The following is a 21,884-nucleotide window of genomic DNA, read 5'->3' as shown; positions in this document are numbered from 1 at the left end:
TTATAACAAATTATCTTTTCCTACCTCGTGCTCGTACCCGAGATTCCTCTTCCTCTGCATTTTTGAGTATTTGTTTAGCATGGTTCAGTGAGGATTCACATTTCAGAAGGTTTTTCACATGTGCAGCCAGTGAATCTACACTGCTTCCACCACCATCATCACTCTCTAACATCCCCTCTTCCTCTCTGCTATCTGTCATGCTTGTCTTGGGTGAAGAATATGGAAAGAAATTTAGAAGCACATCAGAAACTGACTCCAAGGAATTACTGTCCCATGAGCAAGAACTTGCATCACTACTTGAATCACTTTTAATGATAGTCATCATAGGGATAACAATCTTATTCCCAATGGTTCTACTATAGTCTTCAGGTTCAGATCTCATTACAGATCTGGCTGCTTTATATTGTTTAAGGGTTTCATCAAATGCCACCCTGGCTTTGCCTTCCGCTTCCTGTAAAGGACTTCTAACTGTAGTCGAACTAATAAACTCCCAATTTTCAATGCCTCTCTGGCATTTCAGATTCGTCTGTGTGCTAATATCCTTCTGAATGCACTTGTTGCTTGGGCTTTCTTCTGTGAATGGCTGTCTCTGAGACAAATCACCATCAGATTCATCAGTTGTGAGGGGTTCTTTGAAGCAAACCATCTTCTTAGACTGTATAAATGAAACATCTCTGAAAGGGACAAGGGGAGCAGGAAAATTGTATCGTCTTAGTGCTATATTTTCCGCTTCCATTAAAAGTGTCTGAATCTCTTTAAGAGTTTTGGAACTGTTTTCTGTATCCCGAATTTCCTCAGAGCCAACATCTTCAAAACCAGAAGATTCTGGCTTATTTATTACAACTCTACCATCAGCCTGAGACTTTAAAGGCATACTGTTTGAGATAACACTGGTGTGAGAAGAATCCAAATTATCTGTTAGCCTTTGGACATGATCTGAAACAAGTTTGTGCTTCTCACTATGTGAGTAAGTACCAGGGGGAACTGTTGATAACCCATTAATCTGATCAGCTTGCGCAAGACTGCTTGAGAACTTCAGGTTATCTTCCGTTAGATGTCTTTCTGGGAAATCCTGATGGTATAATATAGCTGGTTTCTCTCTATGTGAAAACGAACTAGGAGGAACTGCTGGTAACACAGTTTTTTTGTCAGCTGGTCCAGGAACTGTTGAAACCTTCAGTGAATCTTCACTTAGATGTTTGTCTGGCAGTTCCTGTGGGTAGAAAATATTAGATTTCTCTCTGTGTGAATAGGAACTAGAAAGAGGTATTGGTATCTGAGAATTCACATCAGTGGGCTCAGCAGCAGGTGAAATCTTCAGAATATCGCCACTTTGATGTCTCTCTCCCAACTGCTGTTGAAAGAAAATACTAGGCTTTACTCTCTGAGAGTAAGAATTAGGATAACCTGTCAATAATGGAGTCTTCTGGTCAGCTGGTCCAATCACAGTTGAAGCCTTAGGCTTCTCTCTATGTGAGTAGGAACCAGAGGGAGTTGATGGTAACGCAGTCTTTTGATCGTCTGGTAAAATCTTGAGTTTCTCTTTATGTGAGTAAGAACTAGAAGGTCCTATTGGTATCTCAGTCTTCTGATCAGCTGGTGCAGGAAGAGCAAAAACTTTCAAAGCTTCCTCAGTAAGATCTGGTAACTCCTGCTGGTAAGAAAAGATGGGACTCTCTCTATGTGAATAGGAGGCAGGGGGCACAGCTCGCAAACCAAGGGTCTGGTCTGCTTGTCTAGGAACCCCTAAACCTTTTAAAGCATCTTCATTAGCATCTGGCAACTCTTCTTGGTAAGAAATGATGGGCTTTTCTCCATATGAGTAAGAAGCAGAGGTTACTGGTGGTATCCCAATCTTCTGGTCAGCTGGTCCAGGAACCTCAAAAACTTTCAAAGCCACCTGAGTAAGATCTGGCACCTCTTGCTGGTAAGAAATGATGGGCTTCTCTCTATATGAATAGGAACTAGGTGGTACTGTAGGTATCCCAGTCTTCTGGTCAGATGGTCCAGGAACATCTGAAGCCTTCAGAGCCTCCACAGTCAGTTGACTGTCAGGCAAGGCCTGTTGGTAGAAAATAATGGGTTTTTCGTTGTAAGAGTAGGAAGGAGAGGTTACTATGGGTATCCCTGTCTTCTGGTCAGCCTGTGCAAGAGCATCTGAAACATTCAGAGCCTCTTCAGTAAGGTATGTATCTGGTAAAACTGGCTGGTAGACAACAATGGGCTTCTCTTTCTGTGAGTAGGAAGGAGAGGTTACTATAGGTATCCCAGTTTTCTGGTCACCTGTTCCAGAAACACCTGAAATTTTCAGAGCCTCTCCGGTTATATGGCTATCTGCCAACTCCTTTTGGTAGAAAATACTGGATTTCTCTCTATGTGAATAGGAACCAGAAGGTTCTGATGTCCCCGTCTTCTGGTCAGTTGGTCCAAGAACAGCTGAATCTTTCAGAGTCTCTTCAGATAAGTGACTGCTGGGCAACGCCTGTGGGTAGAAAATACCGGGCTTCTCTCTCTGTGAGTAGGAACTAGCAGGCAGTAGGAGGATACTAGTCTTCTGGTCACTTGGTCTAGATGCAGGTGAAACTTTCAGAGTTTCTTCAGTTAGACTACCATCCGGTAACACCTGCTGATAGAAAAGACCACTTGGCTTCTCTCCAAATAAGTAAGACTGAGAGGACCCTGTTATTATCCCAGTGTTCTGGTCAGCTGTTCTAGGAAGAGCTGAAACTTTTCGAACCTCTTCAGTTAGAAGCCTGCCTGGCAACTCCTGCTGGTAAAAAGTAATGGGTTTCTCTCTATGTGAGTAGGAAATAGAGGGTACTGTCTGTATCCCAGTGTTCTGTTCTACTGGTCCAGGAATAGCTGAAATTTTCTGAGTCTGATCACTTAGATGACTGTCTGGCAACTCCTTCTGATGGAAAAGACTGGTCTTCCCTCTCTGTGAGTAGAAAGCAGGGGGTGCTATCGGTATTCCACTCTTCTGGTGAGCTAGTCCAGAAACACCTGGAACTTTCTGAGCCTCTTTAGTTAGATAACTGTCTGGCAAATCCTGTTGGTAGAAAATAATGGGCTTTTCTCTATGTGAATAAGCAGCAGAAGTTATTACAGGAATCCCAGTCTTCTGCTCAGCGGGTCCAGGAGCAGCGGAAGCTTTCTGTACTTGTTCAGTTAGATGACTGTCTGACAATTCTTGTTGGTACAAAATACTGGGTTTCTCTCTATGTGAGTAAGCAGTAGAGGGTATGACAGGAATCCTAGCCTTCTGCTCAGCCAATCCAGGAACAGATGAAACTTGTGGAACCTCGTGAATTACATGAATGTCTGGCAACTCTTGCTGGTACAAAATACTGGGCTTCTCTCTATGCGAATAGGAAGTAGAGGCTACTGTTGATATCCCAGTCTTCTGCTCAGTCAATCCAGGAACAGATGAAACTTTCTGAGCCTGTTCAGTTAGACGACTCTCTGGCAACTCTTGCTGGTAGAAAATAAGAGGTTTCTCTCTATGTGAATAGGAAGTAGAGGGTACAGTAGGAATCCCAGTCTTCTGTTCAAGGGGTCCAGCAGCAGTTGAAACTTGCTGAATCTCCTGAGTTAGATGGCTGTCTGGCAATTCTTGTTGGTAGAAAATACTGGACTTCTCTCTATGTGAATAGGAAGTAGAGGGTATTGTAGGAATCCCAGTCTTCTGCTCAGCCAGTCCAGGAGCAGCTGAAACTTGCTGAACCTCTTGGGTTAGATGGCTGTCTGGCAATTCTTGTTGGTAGAAAATACTTGACTTCTCTCTATGTGAATAGGAAGTAGAGGGTACTGTAGGAATCCCAGTCTTCTGCTCAGCCAGTCCAGGAACAGATGAAACCTTTTGAGACCGTTCAATTAGCTGACTGTCTGACAATTCTTGCTGGTACACAATACTTGGCTTTTCTCTATGTGAATAGGAAATAGAGGGTATTGTAGGAATCCCAGTCTTCTGCTCAGCCAATCCAGGAGCAGCTGAAACTTGCTGAACCTCTTGAATTAGATGACTGTCTGGCAACTCTTGCTGGTACACAACACTAGGCTTCTCTCTATGTGAATAGGAAGTAGAGGGTACTATCGATATCCCAGCCTTCTGCTCAACCAATCCAGGAGCAGCTGAAACTTGATGAACCTCTTGAATTAGATGTCTGTTTGGCAATTCTGGTTGGTAGAAAATACTGGGCTTCTCTTTATTTGGGTAAGAAGTAGAGGTTACAGTAGGAACCCCAGTCTTCTGCTCAGCCAATCCAGGAGCAGCTGAAACTTTCAGAGTCTGCTCAGTTGGATGGCTATCTGGCAATGTCTGTTGATAGAAAATATGAGGCTTCTCTCCATATGAGTAAGTAGAGGATAGAGTAGGCAACCCACTCTTTTGATCAACCGGTCTAGGAGAAGCCAAAACTTTCAGAGCTTCTTCAGGTAGCTGACTGTCTGGCAAGACTTGATGGTAGAAAATACCAGGTTCCTCTCCAACTGAGTAAGAACTAGCAGGTACTATCGGTTTTCCAGTCTTTTGATCAGCTGGTCCAGGAAGAACTGAAACACTCAGAGACTCTTCAGTCTGATGACCGTCTGGCAATGCCTGTGGGTAGAAAACACTGTGCTTCTCTCCAGGTGAGTAGGAACTTGGAGGAACTGCAGATACACCTGTCTTCTCGTCACCAAGTCCAGGAACAGCTCCAACTTTTACAGCCTCTTCAGTTAGATGACTGTCTGGCAAGGCCTGTGGGTAGAAGATATTTGGCTTCCCTCTTTGTGAGTAGGAACCAGAGGACACTGCTGCTATTCCAGTCTTCTGGTCAGCTAGGCCAGGAATAGATGAAATTTTTAAAGTCTCTTCAGTTAGACGACTGTCCGCTAATGTCTGCTGGTTGAGAGTATCAGTATATTCATCAATATTCTTCACTTGAGGAGACCTTCCAGCCAATTGAGGAAAGTCCTCAGGAGACAAGGATAAAGGAGATACAGTGTCTGAATCTTCAGGAAAGGTAGTGATGCCTGGTTTAAAGGTGGATTGAGGAAATTCAGCTATGCCTCCTTTGGAAGTATCCCCTAAAGAAAAAGGGATTTGTTAACATTTTTAATATTATATATAAATACACACACACAAACACACTTATATATACAGAAATAAAATGTATTCATTTTATGCGCTAAAAGAAATCAAGCAAGCTTGTCTTCTTTTGGCCTTTATGCTACCAGAAAGGACTCCAAAAGAAATAACTCACTGTCAGAAGAAATAAAGATTTACAGATAAAGATGTTAATTACAAAGTGATTTATAACAGCAAACTAATGTGGAAATATTCAATGAGAGTAATTTTTTAAAAATAGCAGTATATATATTTTATGGAATATTACATAGAGCTTAAAATTTAGATTTTAAAGACTTTTCATTAGGATGAACAAATCATATCTACTATGGCATCTGATTTCATGCTACTTTTAAGCTAATAAGTTAGCCTGTTACTGTGTCATGTATGTTGTCAGAAGACATAAGACTCCTCAATCAAAGACAAAACACTTTATTCCATGGGATAGTAAAGGAACATCAACTTATTTTCATGAAATTCCCTTTCCCCTAAGTCATATGAGGGCAAAGCAATATAGCCCCGATGGATGCTATACATGCAATGGATTTAATGATTCTCCTAATAAACACACTGTGAATAAAATATGTATTTTTAACTACATGAAATTCTAAAGACTCTAAAGGTTACAATAAAAAGTTTGAAATTAATTCTATATGACACGGGGAGTTGTTGACTGATCTGATCAATACTGCAGAAACAGATTCAGGATGAGTGGAAGGAATAAAAGGGTAAGCAGTACTATCTAAAAGAACTTTCTGCAACAATGGAAACATGCTATATTTGTATTATCTAATGTGCTGTGCTTAGTCAATCAGTCATGTCTGACTCTTTGTGACCCCATGGACTGTAGCCCACCAGGCTTCTCTGTAAGGGGATTCTCCAGGCCAGAATACTGGAGTGGGTTGTCATGCTCTCCTCCAGGAAATCTTCCCAACCCAGGGATCAAACCCAGGTCTCCTGCACAGCAAGTGGATTCTTTCCCATCTAAGTCACCAGGGAAGCCCAACATCACTGGAATGGGTTGCCTATCCCTTCTCCAGGGGATCTTCTGACCCAAGAATCAAACTGGGGTCGCCTGCATTGCAGGCAAATTCTGATATGGTATTTCCTAAGAGAGTAATTCTAAATGAAAGTAGATCTGAGTAGCAGTGAAAAATAAATAACTACAATAAAAATAACAAGATTTGACATTCATTTGGTGATTCAAAAAGATGAATGTTTACTCTGTTCTAGCCACTGTTCTAGATATAGGAAATAGAGCAGCAAACAAACCAAGCCTGCATTCCAATTCTGCCTCACAGAGTTTACATTCTACCAGAAGAAAGCAGACAATAAGTCATTAAAGCTTGGAATGTCAGATGGTGATGAGATGATTAATATATACAGCAAACATGATCTGTACCTTACACAGAGGGAAAGTAAGTTTCAAAGATGATGAAGCAACAGTGCTTTTCATTGAGAAGATCTTCTTAACTTGTAGATTCTGACTGAGTAAGTAGGTCTGGGATGAAAGCTGAAATCCTGCATTTCTAACAAGCTCCCTAATAATGCACAATACTATTGATCGTCAGGTTACATTTTGAATAATTGTACATTAATTGACAAAAACAGGTTAATTAAAAGGTTAACTTTTAATTCTAACTCTAAATTCTGAACTTGAAAGTTCAAAACAAACTGCCATTCTAAAACCATTAATGAGTTTTAAAACAAAAAAAAGTAGCTGAATATGTGATTAAACAGGTTGAGTTAATGACTAATGACTGCAAGGTAACTTAAGTATCAAGCAATAACTCTTCAAGAAAACTAAAAAGGAACAATATAAGGTACACAGTAACTTGAGAAGGAATATGGGTTATAGAAATTTTTGTGAGAAAAAAAAAGCTAGAAAATTAATAAATCAACACAGATTGACAAAATGAACAACCAATGGGTCAAAGAAAAAATCAAAATGGAATTAAAAAATACATACCTGCAGACAAATGAAAATGGAAATATGCCATACTAAAACTTAGAGGATACAGCAAAAAGTTCAGAGAGAAGGTTATAGCAATAAATAACTACATCAAGAAACAAGAAAAACAACAAATAAACATCTGAACTTTACAACTCAAAGAACTAGAAAGAGAAAACTAAAGCTCCAAGTTAGAAAGGAAGGAAATAACAAAGATCAGACTGGAAATAAACAAAATAGAAACTAAAAAGACAATATAAAAGATCAATGAAACTAAGAACTTGTTCTTTAAAAAGATAAATTGACAGTCCTTCAGCTAGATTCCAAAGAGGAAAAAAGGGACACAAATAAACTAAGAAATGAAAAAGATGTTACAAATAATAGCACAGAAATAATAATGATAAGAGACTGCTATGAACAATTATGGACTAACAAATTTGACAACCCAGAAGAAATGGATAAATTTCTAGAAACATACCAGGACAATCTACCAAGTCTCAATCACGAAACAGGAAATCTGAACTGACTAGGAAGGAGATTGAATCAATACTCAAAAGTATCCCAACAAACAAAAGTCCAGGTCCAGAATTCATAGAACTGAATTCTATGAAACATTCAGAGAATTAAAACCAACATTTATCAAATTTTTGTAAAAAGTAGAAGAGAGAACGCTTTCAAACTCATTTCACTAAGTCATCATTACCCTAATACCAAAACCAGACAAGGACATTACATGAAAAGAAAATTACAAGCCTGAAAAATTTAGATCTAAATTTAAGACTTGACAAATTTAGACCTAAAAATCCTCCACAAAATATTAGCAAACCAAATTCAACAATACATGAAAGGGATGCTATACCATGATCAAGTGGAAATTATTCCAGGGAACATTAACAAATCAATCAATGAAATACACCTTGTTAACAAAATGAAGGATAAATTATATGATCTCAATATACAATTTAGAAGAAGCATTTGACAAGATTTACTACCCACTTATGATAATTCTCAACAAAAGGGATATACAAGGAATGCACCTCAACATAAAGGTTATATACAACAAGAGAACTGCTAACATCATACACAAGGGTGAAAGGCTAAATGCTTTTCCTCTAACATCAGGAAGACAAGGATGCCCATTCTCATCAGTTTTACTCAGCATAGTTTTGGAAGTCCTAGTGGAGTAATTAGGCAATAAAAAGAAATAAAAGGTATCCAAATCAGAGAAGAAGTAAAGCTGTCTCTATTGCAAATAACATGATGCTATATACAGAAAACCCTAAAGACTCCAACAACACCAACAACAAAAAATGAATTCAGTAAAGTTGTGAGATACAAAATCACTATACAAAAAAAGTTACATTTCTATGCACTAAATATGAATGATCAGAAAACAAAATTAAGAAAACAATCACATTTACAATTGCATCGAAAAGAATAAAATACCTAAGGAATAAATGTAACCAAGGAGGTGAAAGATCTGTACACTGAAAACTGTAGACACAGTTGAAAGTAATGGAAGACCCAAAGAAATGGAAAGATAGTCTGTACTTATGGACTTCCTACAGGTCAAGTGTGCCTTTAGGAATTATCACTTTACAAACAAAGCTAGTCGAGGTGATGGAATTCCAGTTGAGCTATTTCAAATCTTAAAAGATGACACTGTGAAAGTGCTGCACTCAATATGCCAGCAAATTTGAAAAACTCAGCAGAAGTCACAGGACTAGAAAAGGTCCGTTTTCATTCCAATCCCAAAGAAAGGCAATGCCAAGGAATGCTCACACTACCACACAATTGCACTCATCTCACACACTAGCAAATTAATGCCCCAAATTCTCCAAGCCAGGTTTCAACAGTACATGAACTGAGAACTTCCAGATGTTCAAGCTGGATTTAGAAAATGCAGAGGAACCAGAGATCAAATTGCTAACATCCGTCAGATCATCAAAAAAGCAAGAGAATTCCAGAAAAACATCTACCTCTCCTTTAGTGACTACACCAAAGCCTTTGACTGTGTGGCTCACAACAAACTGTGGAAAATTCTTAAAGAGATGGGAATACCAGACCACCTTACCTGCCTCCTGAGAAATCTGTATGCAGGTCAAGAAGCAACAGTTAGAACCAGACATGGAACAACAGACTGGTCCCAAATTGGGAAAGGAGTACATCAAGTATGTACATTGTCACGCTGTTTATTTAACTTACATGCAAAGTACATCATGTGAAATGCCAGACTGGATGAAGCACAGGCTAGAATCAAGATTGCCGGGAGAAATATCAATAACCTCAGATATGCACATGACACCACCCTTTGGCAGAAAGCGAAGAACTAAAGAGCCTCTTGATGAAAGAGGCGAGTGAAAAAGCTGACTTAAAACTCAATGTTCAAAACACCAAGACCATGGCATCCAGTCCCATCACTTCATGGCAAATACTTGGGGAAACAATGGCAACAGTCAAAGACTTTATTTTTGGGGGCTCCAAAATCACTGCAGATGGTGACTGCAGCCATGAAATTAAAAGACGCTTGCTCCTTGGAAGAAAAGCTATGACAAACCTAGATAGCATATTAAAAAGCAGAGATATTCCGTTGCCAACAGAAGTCTGCCTAGTCAACACTATGGTTTTTGCAGTAGTCATGTATGGATGTGAGAGTTGGACCATAAAAAAGGGTGAGGGCCGAAGAATTGATGCTTTTGAACTGTGGCACTGGAGAAGACTCCTGAGAGTCCCTTGGACTGCAAGATCAAACCAGTCCATCCTAAAGGAAATCAGTCCTGAATATTCACAAAGGACTGATGTTGAAGCTGAAGCTCCAATACTTTGGCCACCTGATGGGAAGTACTGACTCATTGGAAAAGACCCTGATGCTGGGAAAAACTGAAGGCAGGAGGAGAAGGGGATGACAGAGGATGAGACGGTTGGATGGCATCAGCAACTGGATGGACATGAGTTTGAGCAAGCTCCAGGATTTGGTGAGTGAGAGGGAAGCCTGGCATGCTGCAGAGCATGGGGTTACCAAGAGGCGGACACAACTGAGCAACTGAACTGAACAAGAAGATGAAAGGAGGAGACAGTGAAAGAGAAATGAGTTAAAACCATAGGCAGAGGAGGGGAGAATGGATGGAGATCCCAGTAAGGGAAGCTCTACACACACCAAAGCCTCTGGTTTCCAGTGAATTCAGAAGGTCCATACCACAGGAGAAACATTTAGATTTATTTAAATTACTAGACAGGACTTCCCTGGTGGTCCAGTTGTTAAGAATCTGCCTGCCAATGCAGGGGACACAGGGTTGAATCCCTAGTCTGGGAAGATTCCACATGTCACGTGGCAACTGAGCCCAGCCTCCACAACTACTGAGCCCTTGAATTACAGCTACTGAGCCCACATGTCCCATAGGCAGCACTCTACAGCTATGGAAGTCATGGCAATGAGAAGCCTACACGCCACAACTACAGACAAGCCCACGTGCACCCACAAAAACCTACCATAGCCAAAAATAAATTTTTAAGAAAAATTTTAATAATCAGACAAGCAAAATAACAACAAATATTCTCAGCACCAGAGAAGCAATTAGTTTGCAGGGCTGCAACAATATATTATCTAAAATGTCCAGTTTATAAAAATGTAAAGAGATATACAAAGAAAAAGTGAACTATTCATAGGAAAAAAATAAGCAAGCAATACAAACTGCCTTTAAGGAGACCCACATGTTGGATTTAGCCAGTAAAGACTTCAAAGCAGTTATTATAAATATGCTCAAAGAAGAAAAGAAAATCATGCTTAAAAAACTAAAAGAAGGTAATGGCAATGTCTCATCAAATAAAAGTAAGGTTATAGAACTTATAAATGAACCAAATGGAAGTTCTGGGGCTGAAAAGTACAACTGAAATGAAAAATTTCCTAGAGGTAAACAGGGACAGACAGAAGAATCAGTGAACATGATGATGACAGAGACTATACAAGATGAAGGTTAGCCCCCAAAAAGAATAAGTGAACATGAACAAAGGCTCAAAGAGCTATTAAACAAGATTAAGTACACTGACACATGTATAATGGGGGATTATCTGAGGCAGAAAAGAGCAGAAAAATACTCGAAGGAAATAATGTTTGAAAACTTCCCAAATTTGATGAAAAACATCCTATGTATTTGACAATCCAAGTGAACTCAATGTAAGATAAACAGACACATCATAATCAAAATGCTGAAAGACAAACAGGATATTCTGAAAACAGTAAGAAAAACCAAGTCACATACAATGGAACATTAATAAGAGTAACAGCTGATTTCTCATCAGAAACAATAAAGGAAGAATACAGTGGAAAGACATATTTAAAGTGCTGAAAGAACTAAGAATTCAAAACCCAGCAAAATTCTTCTAAAAATATAAACATATTTCCAGCTATATAAAAACTAAGAGAAATTGTTGGTAGCAGGCCCATCTTACAAGAAATACAAAATGAAGTTCTTTAGGTTGAAAGCAAGTGACACCAAACAGTAATTTGAACTTACATAACAAAACAAACAGTGCTAGTAAAGATAATTATATTACGTAATTACAAAAAAACAGGATACTTGCATATTTTCCTTTCTTCCAACAAATTTTAAAATAAAGTTTACATAAAGCAACATATCTAATTGTATTATTGGAGCTATAACACCCAGAAACGTGACATATTTGACAATAACAAAAGGAGGTAAATGAGAACAAAGTTAGAGTACAGTAATGAAATGACGCTGGATGATAACAAGTCCACAGGAACAAATAAAGAATAAAACATGGTAAATTCAAATACAAATGCAATAAGCCCTAATAAACAAATGCTTGCTCTCTCTACTTCTCTAGTTTCTCTAAAAGCCATAAAATTATATAATGTACTCCTTGGTTTGTAACATATAGGTCTATTATATATCAAAATAGCAGTAAATACAGAGTGAACACATCTATATAGCAGAAACACCTCTTTATCACACTAGAATTCAGTTAGTATAAACTTGGGGCATATTCTGTAAGTTAAAATAAATTTTGTAAGTCCTAGAACAACCACTAATAATATAACTTTAACAATTAGCTAGAAAACTATTAAAGAAATTAAAATACTAGAAAATATTCACAATGCAATGAAAGCTAGTAAAAGAAAAAAGAAAAAAAAAAGACATGAGACAGATGGAAAACAAAAAGTAAATCAGCAAATATAAACCCAACCTTATCAATAATTACATTAAATGTGAAGGGATTAAACAATCACATTAAAAGGCAAAGACTATCATTCCGGAATTAAGAAATAAAGATACAGATCTAAGTTACTTATAAGATATAAACCTGAGCTTCAAAAATATAACTAGGCTAAAAGTAAAAGGGATGAGTAAAGATATGACATTCAAGCAGCAACCATAAGAAGTGGGATGTCAACACTGATATAGACAAAATAGACTTTAAAACAAAACAAAATGTTTCTAGAATTAAAGAGGGACAACATATAACAAAAAAAGCCCAATTCATCAGAACTGTATAACAATTAGAAACATAAATTCACTAAATATCAAAATATAATATCAAAATATATGAAGCAGTTCTGACAGGAAAGGGAGAAATAAACAGTAATAGTTGGAGATTTCAATACCCTACTTTCAAAAATGGAGAAAATTAGCAGAAGATCAACAAGGATGCAGAAGACTTGAACACTATCAACCCACTGGAACTAAGACACATGCATAGAACACACCACCTAACAACAACAGAATGCACATTCTTCTCAAGTGCAAACCATACATTCTACAGGATAAACCATACGGCAGAACGTAAAACATGCCTCAATAAAGTTTAAAAGAATTCCTACAATTATATTAGAAAACAGTTTAGATGAATTAAAACAAAAACACAACAGACCAAAAGTTAAGGCATGCAGTTAGTCTTTAGAAATCTATCAACATAAATACCTATATTAAAACGAAAAATCTCCAATCAATAACCTAACTTTTCATCATAAGAAACAATAAAAAGCACAAACTAAAACTGAAGCAAATTAAAGAAAGGAAATAAAAGGAAATTAAAATGCAAGTAGAGATTTAAAAAGTAGAAAAAATAGAGATTAGAAAAAGAGGAGCAATCAAAATTTCTTTGAAAAGATAAACAATAGGGACAAAATTTAGCTAGACTCACAAAAAGAGAAAGAGAAAGAAAACTCAAATTATTTCTAACTCAACTTCTGTACCAAAACCTAACCCAAAAAAAAGGCAAGAAATTTACACATCAGTATCTATTATGAATCACAAAATCCCCCCCAAAAGTCACTGGTAAAATTAGTCCAACAGCACACACAGGATACACCATAACCGAGTAGTATTTATAACCAAGAAAGCAAGGTTGACTCAACATCTGAAAATTAATTAATAATACGTCATAATATTAGAATAAACAAAAATCATACAACCATCATTTTAAAAATACAGAAAAAGCATCTTACAAAATCTAACATCCTTTACGTGATAAATGCACTCTAGAAACTACAAATAAAAAAGAATTTCCTGAACCTGATAAAGGGCATCTACAAAAACCCCTCAGCTAACATGATAAAAGATGTTCCCACAAAGACCTGAACAAGACAAGGAAGACTGCTCTTGCCACTTATAGGCAACATTGTACTAAAGGTTCTTGTCAAGGAAACTAGGGAAATATACAGAAAAGAACACATTCTAGAAAGGAAGAAGACATCTCTACTTGCAGATGACATTGGCTTGTATACAAAAAATAAGAAAACCACACAAAAAATTATTAGGAATAACAAAGAGGTAGGTCAGTAAGGTTGCCAGCTACAAGATGAACATACAAAATTAAACTTTATTTCTATACACTAGCAGTGACTATTCCAAAAATGAAATTAAGAAAACATTTCCATGTATAGTAACATCAGAAAGATTTAAATACTTGAATTAATTTAACAAGCACATACAAGAGTTGTATGCTGAAAACTACAAAATACTGTTGAAAGAAACGACCTAAATAAACAAAAAGAAATTCCATGTTCACAGATCAAAATATGCACTATTATTAATATGGCAATGTTCTCAAAAAAAATCTACAAATTCAAAGAAATCTGACACCTGCTACACCATGAATAAAACTTAAAAAACATTATTCTAAGTCAAATGAATCAGTCACAGAAAGACAAACACTTATATGAGGTACCTAGAGTAGTCAAATTCACAGCAGGGGTGAAAAGTAGAACCATGGTTGATGCGGAAGTAGGAGGGAATGGGGAGTTACCATTTAATATTTAGATACAGAGCTCCAGTTTTACAAGATGAAAGAGCTTTGTGAATGCATGACATTGTTTACATAACAATGTCAATGTACTTAACGCCAATGAACTATATATGTAAAAATAGCTAAGATGAAACATTATCAGTATTTTACCACTATTTAAAACTAACTTTAAAAAAGAAGAAAAACAGATAAAATAAGACTTTATCAAAATTAAAAATTCTGTAAAGTCAATACCATCAAGTAAGTGAACAGATAACCCAACAAGAGTGGGAAAATTTTTACAAATAACATATCTAATAAGGGATCTGTATCCAGAAGATACAAAGAACTCTTAAAATGCGGTAACAAAAAGTTAATAACCCAATTAAAATGTGAGTGAGGATTTTAACAGACATTTCTCCAAAGAAGATATATAATTGTCCAATGAACACAACAAAAGATGCTCAATATCATTAGCCATTAGGGAAACATAAACCAAAACCACAGATACTACTTCACACCTACCAGGAGGGCTATGACAAAAAAGGCAGAAATGCAAGTGTTGCTGAGGATGTAAAGAAATCACAACCCTCATAATGCTGTTGGGAAGGTGATATGGTGCTCATTCTCTGGAAAACTGTTTAGCAGATATTCAAAATTTTAAACATGGTTACCATGAACCAGAAATTCCCACTCATAGATATACACCAAAGAGAAATAAAAATAAATACACAAAGTCCCGTATATGAATGTTCATATAGCATCAGCATTATTCTTAACGATCATAAAGTGGAAACAACCCAAATGTCCATCAACTGATGAACAGGCAAACAAAATGTGATATATCTACACTATGAACTATTATTTGGCAATAAAAATGGTTCTGATATATGCTATAACATAGATAAATCTTGAAAATGTACCCAGTAAAAAGAAGCCGGCCACAAAAGATCTCATATTGTATGATTTCACTTACATGAAAATGTCCAGGATAGTCATCAACCTCAGCTCTTAGAACTACCTGCCAATCCATTTTTTTAACCTTGGTCAGTTCCATCCCCTACTCACTTTAACATAAATTCTAAGCCTTCACCAAGCCATTCTCCTCAAATCCCCTCACCCACCTCCACAACTCTCTACCTCCCTCTTCAGACAATTGCTTTCCACCTCAAAATTAATTTCTCAGTCTCCTCTCTATAAACTTGTATCTGCTCCTGTGTTCATTCAATTCCCTTTTTCCTTCAAGTCACAAAAAGGAATATAGAAACAAACTGACTTTAATATCAGACTCCTCCATGTAATTGAGTTCTAAACACTGTCATGAAGAATTCAATGAAAAATTAAATGGCTCATCTAAAAAAATATCTGAGGATTTAGAAATATACCTAATCCAAGTTAACATCATTGCAGTTCAAAAGTTAAAAATTAGGCATAGCAAGCTAGTTATAAAGACACAATATATTCTTCTCTACGTACCTGTTAAAGGTTTGAGAGTCCTTGACACAGTGTCAGGAGATACCCTCAACATTCTGAGATTTGAAGAGTGATACTCCAAATCTCTAGTTGGCTCATGAGAAACAAACCGAGGCAACAGAGATGAAAAAGATTCATTGATGTCCGTATTAGAAGGACATACCTATGAAAAAAGAGGAAGATTAATTTCAGACTTCATCTACTAAAAAATAAACCTCATTTTTATGAAAATGAATGCTAAACAGTTATATCAGTTCCTTAAGATCATACTCTTAATTCTCCTGAATTCATATATATTGTCATATCTTACTTGGTTAATTCCAAGAAGGCTCTACAAATTATTGAGGGTTTTCAAGTCAACCTGTACTGAATATTACAGATAAGAGACATAATAGTGTTCTATTACTCAGAAGTTTGATCCTAACAATAATTGTATGAACACTGCAGGATTTGAATATTATAATATTCTTGACAAGCTCAAGGATTTTTTTTCCCCTTAAGTAGGAAAGATATGCTAGGGTAAGGAAAGAAATGAGAACAGAAATATTTTCAAGAAATCCACAAATATTTAGAAGAAAAATAAAAGCACCAAAGAATTGGATCTGTGATCAGTTACCAAAAAACATAAGTCCTCAAATTTCTTGAAACAAACAAAGTAGGAAATATAAATTGATGAAATAAAAGTTAAATGCTGAAAAAGAAGTTCCTGAAGTTTCATGGCATTCCAGCAAGTCCTTGCTAAAAAAGAAATTAGAAACTATTATTAGTGATGTTGGTACATAAATATATACTCCTCTTCACCAAACATACTGCCATATATTAATATATGAGTATATATATACTCTCATATAAAAACAACATACCACTTTTAGGTTTATTTTCCTAAAATATTATTTCAGTGCTGCCCTCCCAGGATGGAGTCTGAAATTTTTCTATCCTCTTTATGAATTTTTCTATCCTCTTCATGAAAGTTTTTTCACTGTGTAGTAAAAACATTCTTATGAAGCTTGCAGAATGTGAAAATAAATAATTCTACTTTTACTGCCTATATCGTTTCTCTAGACCCATGTTTCTCAACTGGGGAAGATTTTGTACTCCCTCACCTCCCCCACTAAGGAACATGTGGCAATGCCTGGAGCCATTTTTCTCTGTCCTAACTTTAGTGGAGGTAATGCTACTGACATTCAGCAAATAGAGGCCAGGGATGTTACTAAACATGCTAAAATGCACAGAACAGCCCCATACAACAAAGAATTAGCCAACCCCAAACCAATCACGTGGAGAAACCCTGCTCTAAACATAACACAAAGGTCTTAGCTTACAGCTCTCCTACTGCTGAAGGGGACACCCAGCTCACTAATGTACAGCTGACCCTTGAACAGCACAGGTCTGAACTGCACTGGTCCACTTACACATGGGTTTTTTCTCAACAGTAAATACTACAGTGCTACACATGATCCAAGACTGGATGAATCTGCGGATGTGGAAGAATCCTGGATTTGGTGGAATCGGGGATACAGGAGGCCAACTATGGATTTTCACTTCGCAAAGGGTCACTGCCCCTAATTTCCACCTTGTTCAAGGTCAACGGTATATATCACATATGTGATAGATGAATACAAGTGTGTGCACACTCTGTTTAATAGCAGTTTCCCCCTAAAGCTTCTAAACATAGGGAAAATGACCTCTAGTCCAATTTTGACTTCAAATTTCAAAACTTTAAAATATATGTATATTAGAGTAGGTAATAAAAAAGAAAATGTAGAATGAAAAAAATGGGACATATTTAAGAGATCAACAGATATTTATCACTAAAAATTAGGGGAGTTAGGAGGTAAAAAAAATCAAGATTGTTTTATTTCCTAGTTTATAATCAACAATGAAGATAGAATCAATGACAATAAAGAAACCAAGGAATGTTAACACCTCTAGAAGAACAGAAAATCTGTAAGTCACTCTGACTTTAGAAAAAAGATAAGTTATTCTTATTCGGGCAAGGTAAATTTGAGATGATGGGAATATTCACAACAAAATGTCATACAAGATAGTATATGGGTCTACGTAGGAGAAATATTAGGGTCTAAAAATGGATGTGATAACCATTCACACAGAGAAAAGCATTTAAATTTTGAGTGGAAGCAAATTCTTTGAAATGGGTAAATGTTAGTCATTCAGTTGTGTCAGGCTCTCTGCGACCCCATGAATGGGGCACACTAGGCTCCTCGGTCCATGGGATTCTCCAGGTAAGAATAACGGGGTGGGTTGCCATTTCCTTCTCCAGGGGATCTTCCCCACCCAGCAATCGAACCCAGTTTCCTGCACTGAAGGCAGATTCTTTACCTTCTGAGCTACCAGGGAAGTCCATGGGATGGATAGGGAACCAACAAGACAAAAAGGAAAGAGATCTAAGGAGTCAACCTTAAGTAATAGTTAAGAGTTATATGGCTGAAATAAGAGATACTAAAACAGCATTTTATTATAGAGGCTAAAAGAATGCAATATGCTTCCAGGAACAAGGCAAGAGAAAGAACAAAACAACAAATTAGAGTAGGAAACTCCTGGTATTAGCCTGATCTAATTTAACTAAAATAAAGGGAACTGCCAGCCAGGCACTATATACATAATATATACCTTACCCCATTCAATGTAACAATGTTTGAGTTTGATTATTACTGCTTATTTCTTTATGTAGACAAGGAAGAATGATCCTCCAAAATCACTTGACCAAGGTACAAGGCTAACAAAGTAACTGAACATGGATGTAGTGAACAAGTCACTACAATCTCACTACAATTCTCCACACTCTCTTCATAGCCCCAACCTACATCATACGTAAGTGGATACCCAAATAGTCATTCAGAGAATGATGGATAGGTATCAAAGTGAGACAAACAAGTATAAACGACTCTTCTGAGACACAGATGAGAATAAGGAAGAAACTAAAAAGTAGGCAAACCTCCTGAGAGCAAGTTGAGCCATGTAGAAAGATGATTACCATGTTTGGCTCATTGCTTCTCTAATATTTAGCATTATATAAGTCCCAGACCATAGTAGAGACCTAAGAATGAAACTCAACATAGAAAAGAGCATCCTCCCTGGACTAAAAACTATATACTTCAAGTTACAGTTAAGGGCAAATAAAATTTGGCATTGTGTCAGAGTTAATCTCAGCACATCACTATTAACTAAATAAATATATATTTTATGTCTTCAAATAGACTTTATCTATATGAAAAGGTGACATAAATTACAAAAGTAGTTCTAGCAAAAAAAATTAGAAACTCAAGTTTAAATATAATTAACAGTGCTGTTTTAAAAGAGTAAATCCTAAGATTTCTAATAATTGGAAAAAACCTTTTCTATTTCTTTAATTTTATATCTTTATGAAATGATGGGTGTTCACTAAAACTACTGTGGTAATCATTTCATCATGTTTGTAAGTCAAGTCATTACACTGCACCCCTTAAACTTATTATATCTCAGTAAAACTGAAAGAAAAAGAACAAAAAGAAACTCTAAGTTTAAAATTGATATTTTGCTTCTCATTCTTATTAAAACTAACTTTGACCTTCATTCTTGCCAAAATAATGCAAAATCTTGGCTTTGGTGTCACTGAAGAACAGTTAAACAGGGAGGCAGTTTATGATATATTCATTAAGTATACATACAAGGTTAGTTTCAAATAAGTTCCCCTACTTGCTAAACGATTATCAGCAAGTTCCTTAACCCTCTAAACATCAATTGTAAAATGGGGATGATAATCAGTTCAGTTCAGTTCAGTCATGTCAGACTCTTTGCAACCCCATGAACCGCCAGGCCTCCCTGTCCATCACCAACTCCTGGAGTCCACCCAAGCCCATGTTCATTGAGTCGGTGATGCCATCCAACCACCTCATCCTCTGTCATCCTCTTTTCCTCCTGCCCTCAATCTTTCCCAGCATCAGCGTCTTTTCAAATGAGTCAGCTCTTCACATCAGGTGGCCAAAGTATTTGAGTTTCAGCTTCAACATCAGTCCTTCTAATGAACACCCAGGACTGATCTCCTTTAGGATGGACTGGTTGAATCGTCTTGCAGTCCAAGGGACTCTCAAGAGCCTTCTCCAACACCACAGTTCAAAAGCATCAATTCCTCGGCGCTCAGCTTTCTTTATAGTCCAACTCTCACATCCATACATGACCACTGGAAAAACCATAGCCTTGACTAGATGGACCTTTGTTGGCAAAGTAATGTCTCTGCTTTTTGACATGCCGTCTAAGTTAGTCATAACTTTCCGTCCAAGGAGTAACCATCTTTTAATTTCATGGCTGCAGTAACCATCTGCAGTGATTTTGGAGCCCAGAAAAATAAAGTCAGCCACTGTTTCCCCATCTACTTGCCACGAAGTGATGGGACCGGATGCCATAGCTTTCTGAATGTTGAGTTTTAAGCCAACTTTTCACTCTCATCAAGAGCCTTTCATCAAGAGGCTCTTTAGTTCTTCTTCGCTTTCTGCCATAAGGGTGGTGTCATCTGCATATCTGAGGTTATTGATATTTCTCCCGGCAATCTTGATTCCAGCTTGTGCTTCATCCAGCCCAGCGTTTCTCATGATGTACTCTGCATATAAGTTAAATAAGCATGGTGACAATTTACAGCCTTGATGTACTCCTTTTCCTATTTGGAACCAGTCTGTTGTTCCATGTCCAGTTCTAACTGTTGCTTCTTGACCTGCATACAGATTTCTCAGGAGGCAGGTCAGGTGATCTGGTATTTCCATCTCTTGAAGAATTTTCTACAGCTTGTTGTGATCCACACAGTCAAAGGCTTTGGCATAGTCAATAAAGCAGAAATAGATGTTTTTCTGGAACTCTCTCGCTTTTTCGATGATCCAGCGGATGTTAGCAATTTGATCTCTGGTTCCTCTGCCTTTTCTAAAACCAGCTTGAACATCTGGAAGTTCACAGTTCACGTATTGTTGCAGCCTGGCTTGGAGAATTTTGAGCATTACTTTACTAGCGTGTGAGGTAAGTGTAACTGTGCGGTAGTTTGAGCATTCTTTGGCATTGCCTTTCTTTGGGATTGGAATGAAAACTGACCTTTTCCAGTCCTGTGGCTTCTGCTGAGTTTTCCAAATTTGCTGACATATTGAGTGCAGCACTTTCACAGCATCATCTTTAGATCTGAAATAGCTCAACTGGAATTCCATCACCTCCACTAGCTTTGTTCATACTGATGCTTCCTATGGCCCACTTGACTTCACATTCCAGGATGTCTGGCTCTAGGTGAGTTGAGTGATCACACCATCGTGATTATCTGAGTCATAAAGATCTTTTTGTACAGTTCTTCTGTGTATTCTTGCCACCTCTTGTTAATATCTTCTGCTTCTGTTAGGTTCATACCATTTCTGTCCTTTATTGAGCCCATCTTTGGTATTGGCCCATCTTTGGTATCAAGGGAAATGTTCCCTTGGTATCTCTATAATCCTACCTGATAGGACTGACCAAAGGACTAAATGAATTGAGGTATCATATATAAAGTAAACCTCTTAGCACAGTTATTTGAGTGCAAAATGTTAGCTATCATTTTTACCCCCATTGTTATTAAATTGAAAATTAGAAGTAAGCAATGTCTAGAATGTTGAAGAAAATAAAACTACCTATAAATAAATTCTACTATCTGTAAATAAATTCAATAAACTGAAATAAAAGGAAAAGCTCATCAAAATATTATTGTTCATTTTTTCTTTTTAACTACCCGAACCTACAGGTCAAAACATAATTGCAACTCTAACTAGCAGCTTTCCAATGACATATTTATCTTATACATGGGAAAATAGGAAAACAAAAGTAACATTAAGTGCACCATATGTATGACCTAGCTATATTTAATGACCAATAGAATGTAAGGATACATTATCAGGTAACAGGACTCAGAGTGGAGCTGACAGTATCAGACAAAACCAGACGGGCAATGGGACGAGAGAACCATTAAAGCCAAAAGATCCAAGGATCCATGCAAATCAAGCCTTATATAAAACAAAATTTTGACTTTAAGATATCTCTGAAATTAAAATCTTTCAGGGGCTTCTAAACAGAAATACCCGAATATTTCAGGGCCTATTCCAA

General features: G+C 37.1%; 1 protein-coding gene across 10 annotated transcripts in view; it reads right to left on the bottom strand.

The window, feature by feature from the left end:
* The window catches only part of ALMS1 (ALMS1 centrosome and basal body associated protein), a 190,531-nt gene that overhangs the window by 121,076 nt on the left and 47,571 nt on the right, over nt 1–21,884 (bottom strand). For all 10 annotated transcript variants that reach the window (XM_065929545.1, XM_065929549.1, XM_065929550.1 and 7 more), the window contains 2 exons: nt 15,783–15,942; nt 25–5,067 (listed from right to left, as the gene is read on the bottom strand). In XM_065929545.1, the coding sequence (XP_065785617.1) occupies nt 25–5,067; nt 15,783–15,942 (5,203 nt within the window). The remainder of the gene's footprint in view (nt 1–24; nt 5,068–15,782; nt 15,943–21,884) is intronic.

Source organism: Muntiacus reevesi, chromosome 3, assembly GCF_963930625.1.
Source record: "Muntiacus reevesi chromosome 3, mMunRee1.1, whole genome shotgun sequence".
NCBI classification, from domain to species: Eukaryota; Metazoa; Chordata; class Mammalia; order Artiodactyla; family Cervidae; genus Muntiacus; species Muntiacus reevesi.
Note: the sequence above shows the minus strand (reverse complement) of the source record. Positions and strands in the feature narration are given on the sequence as shown.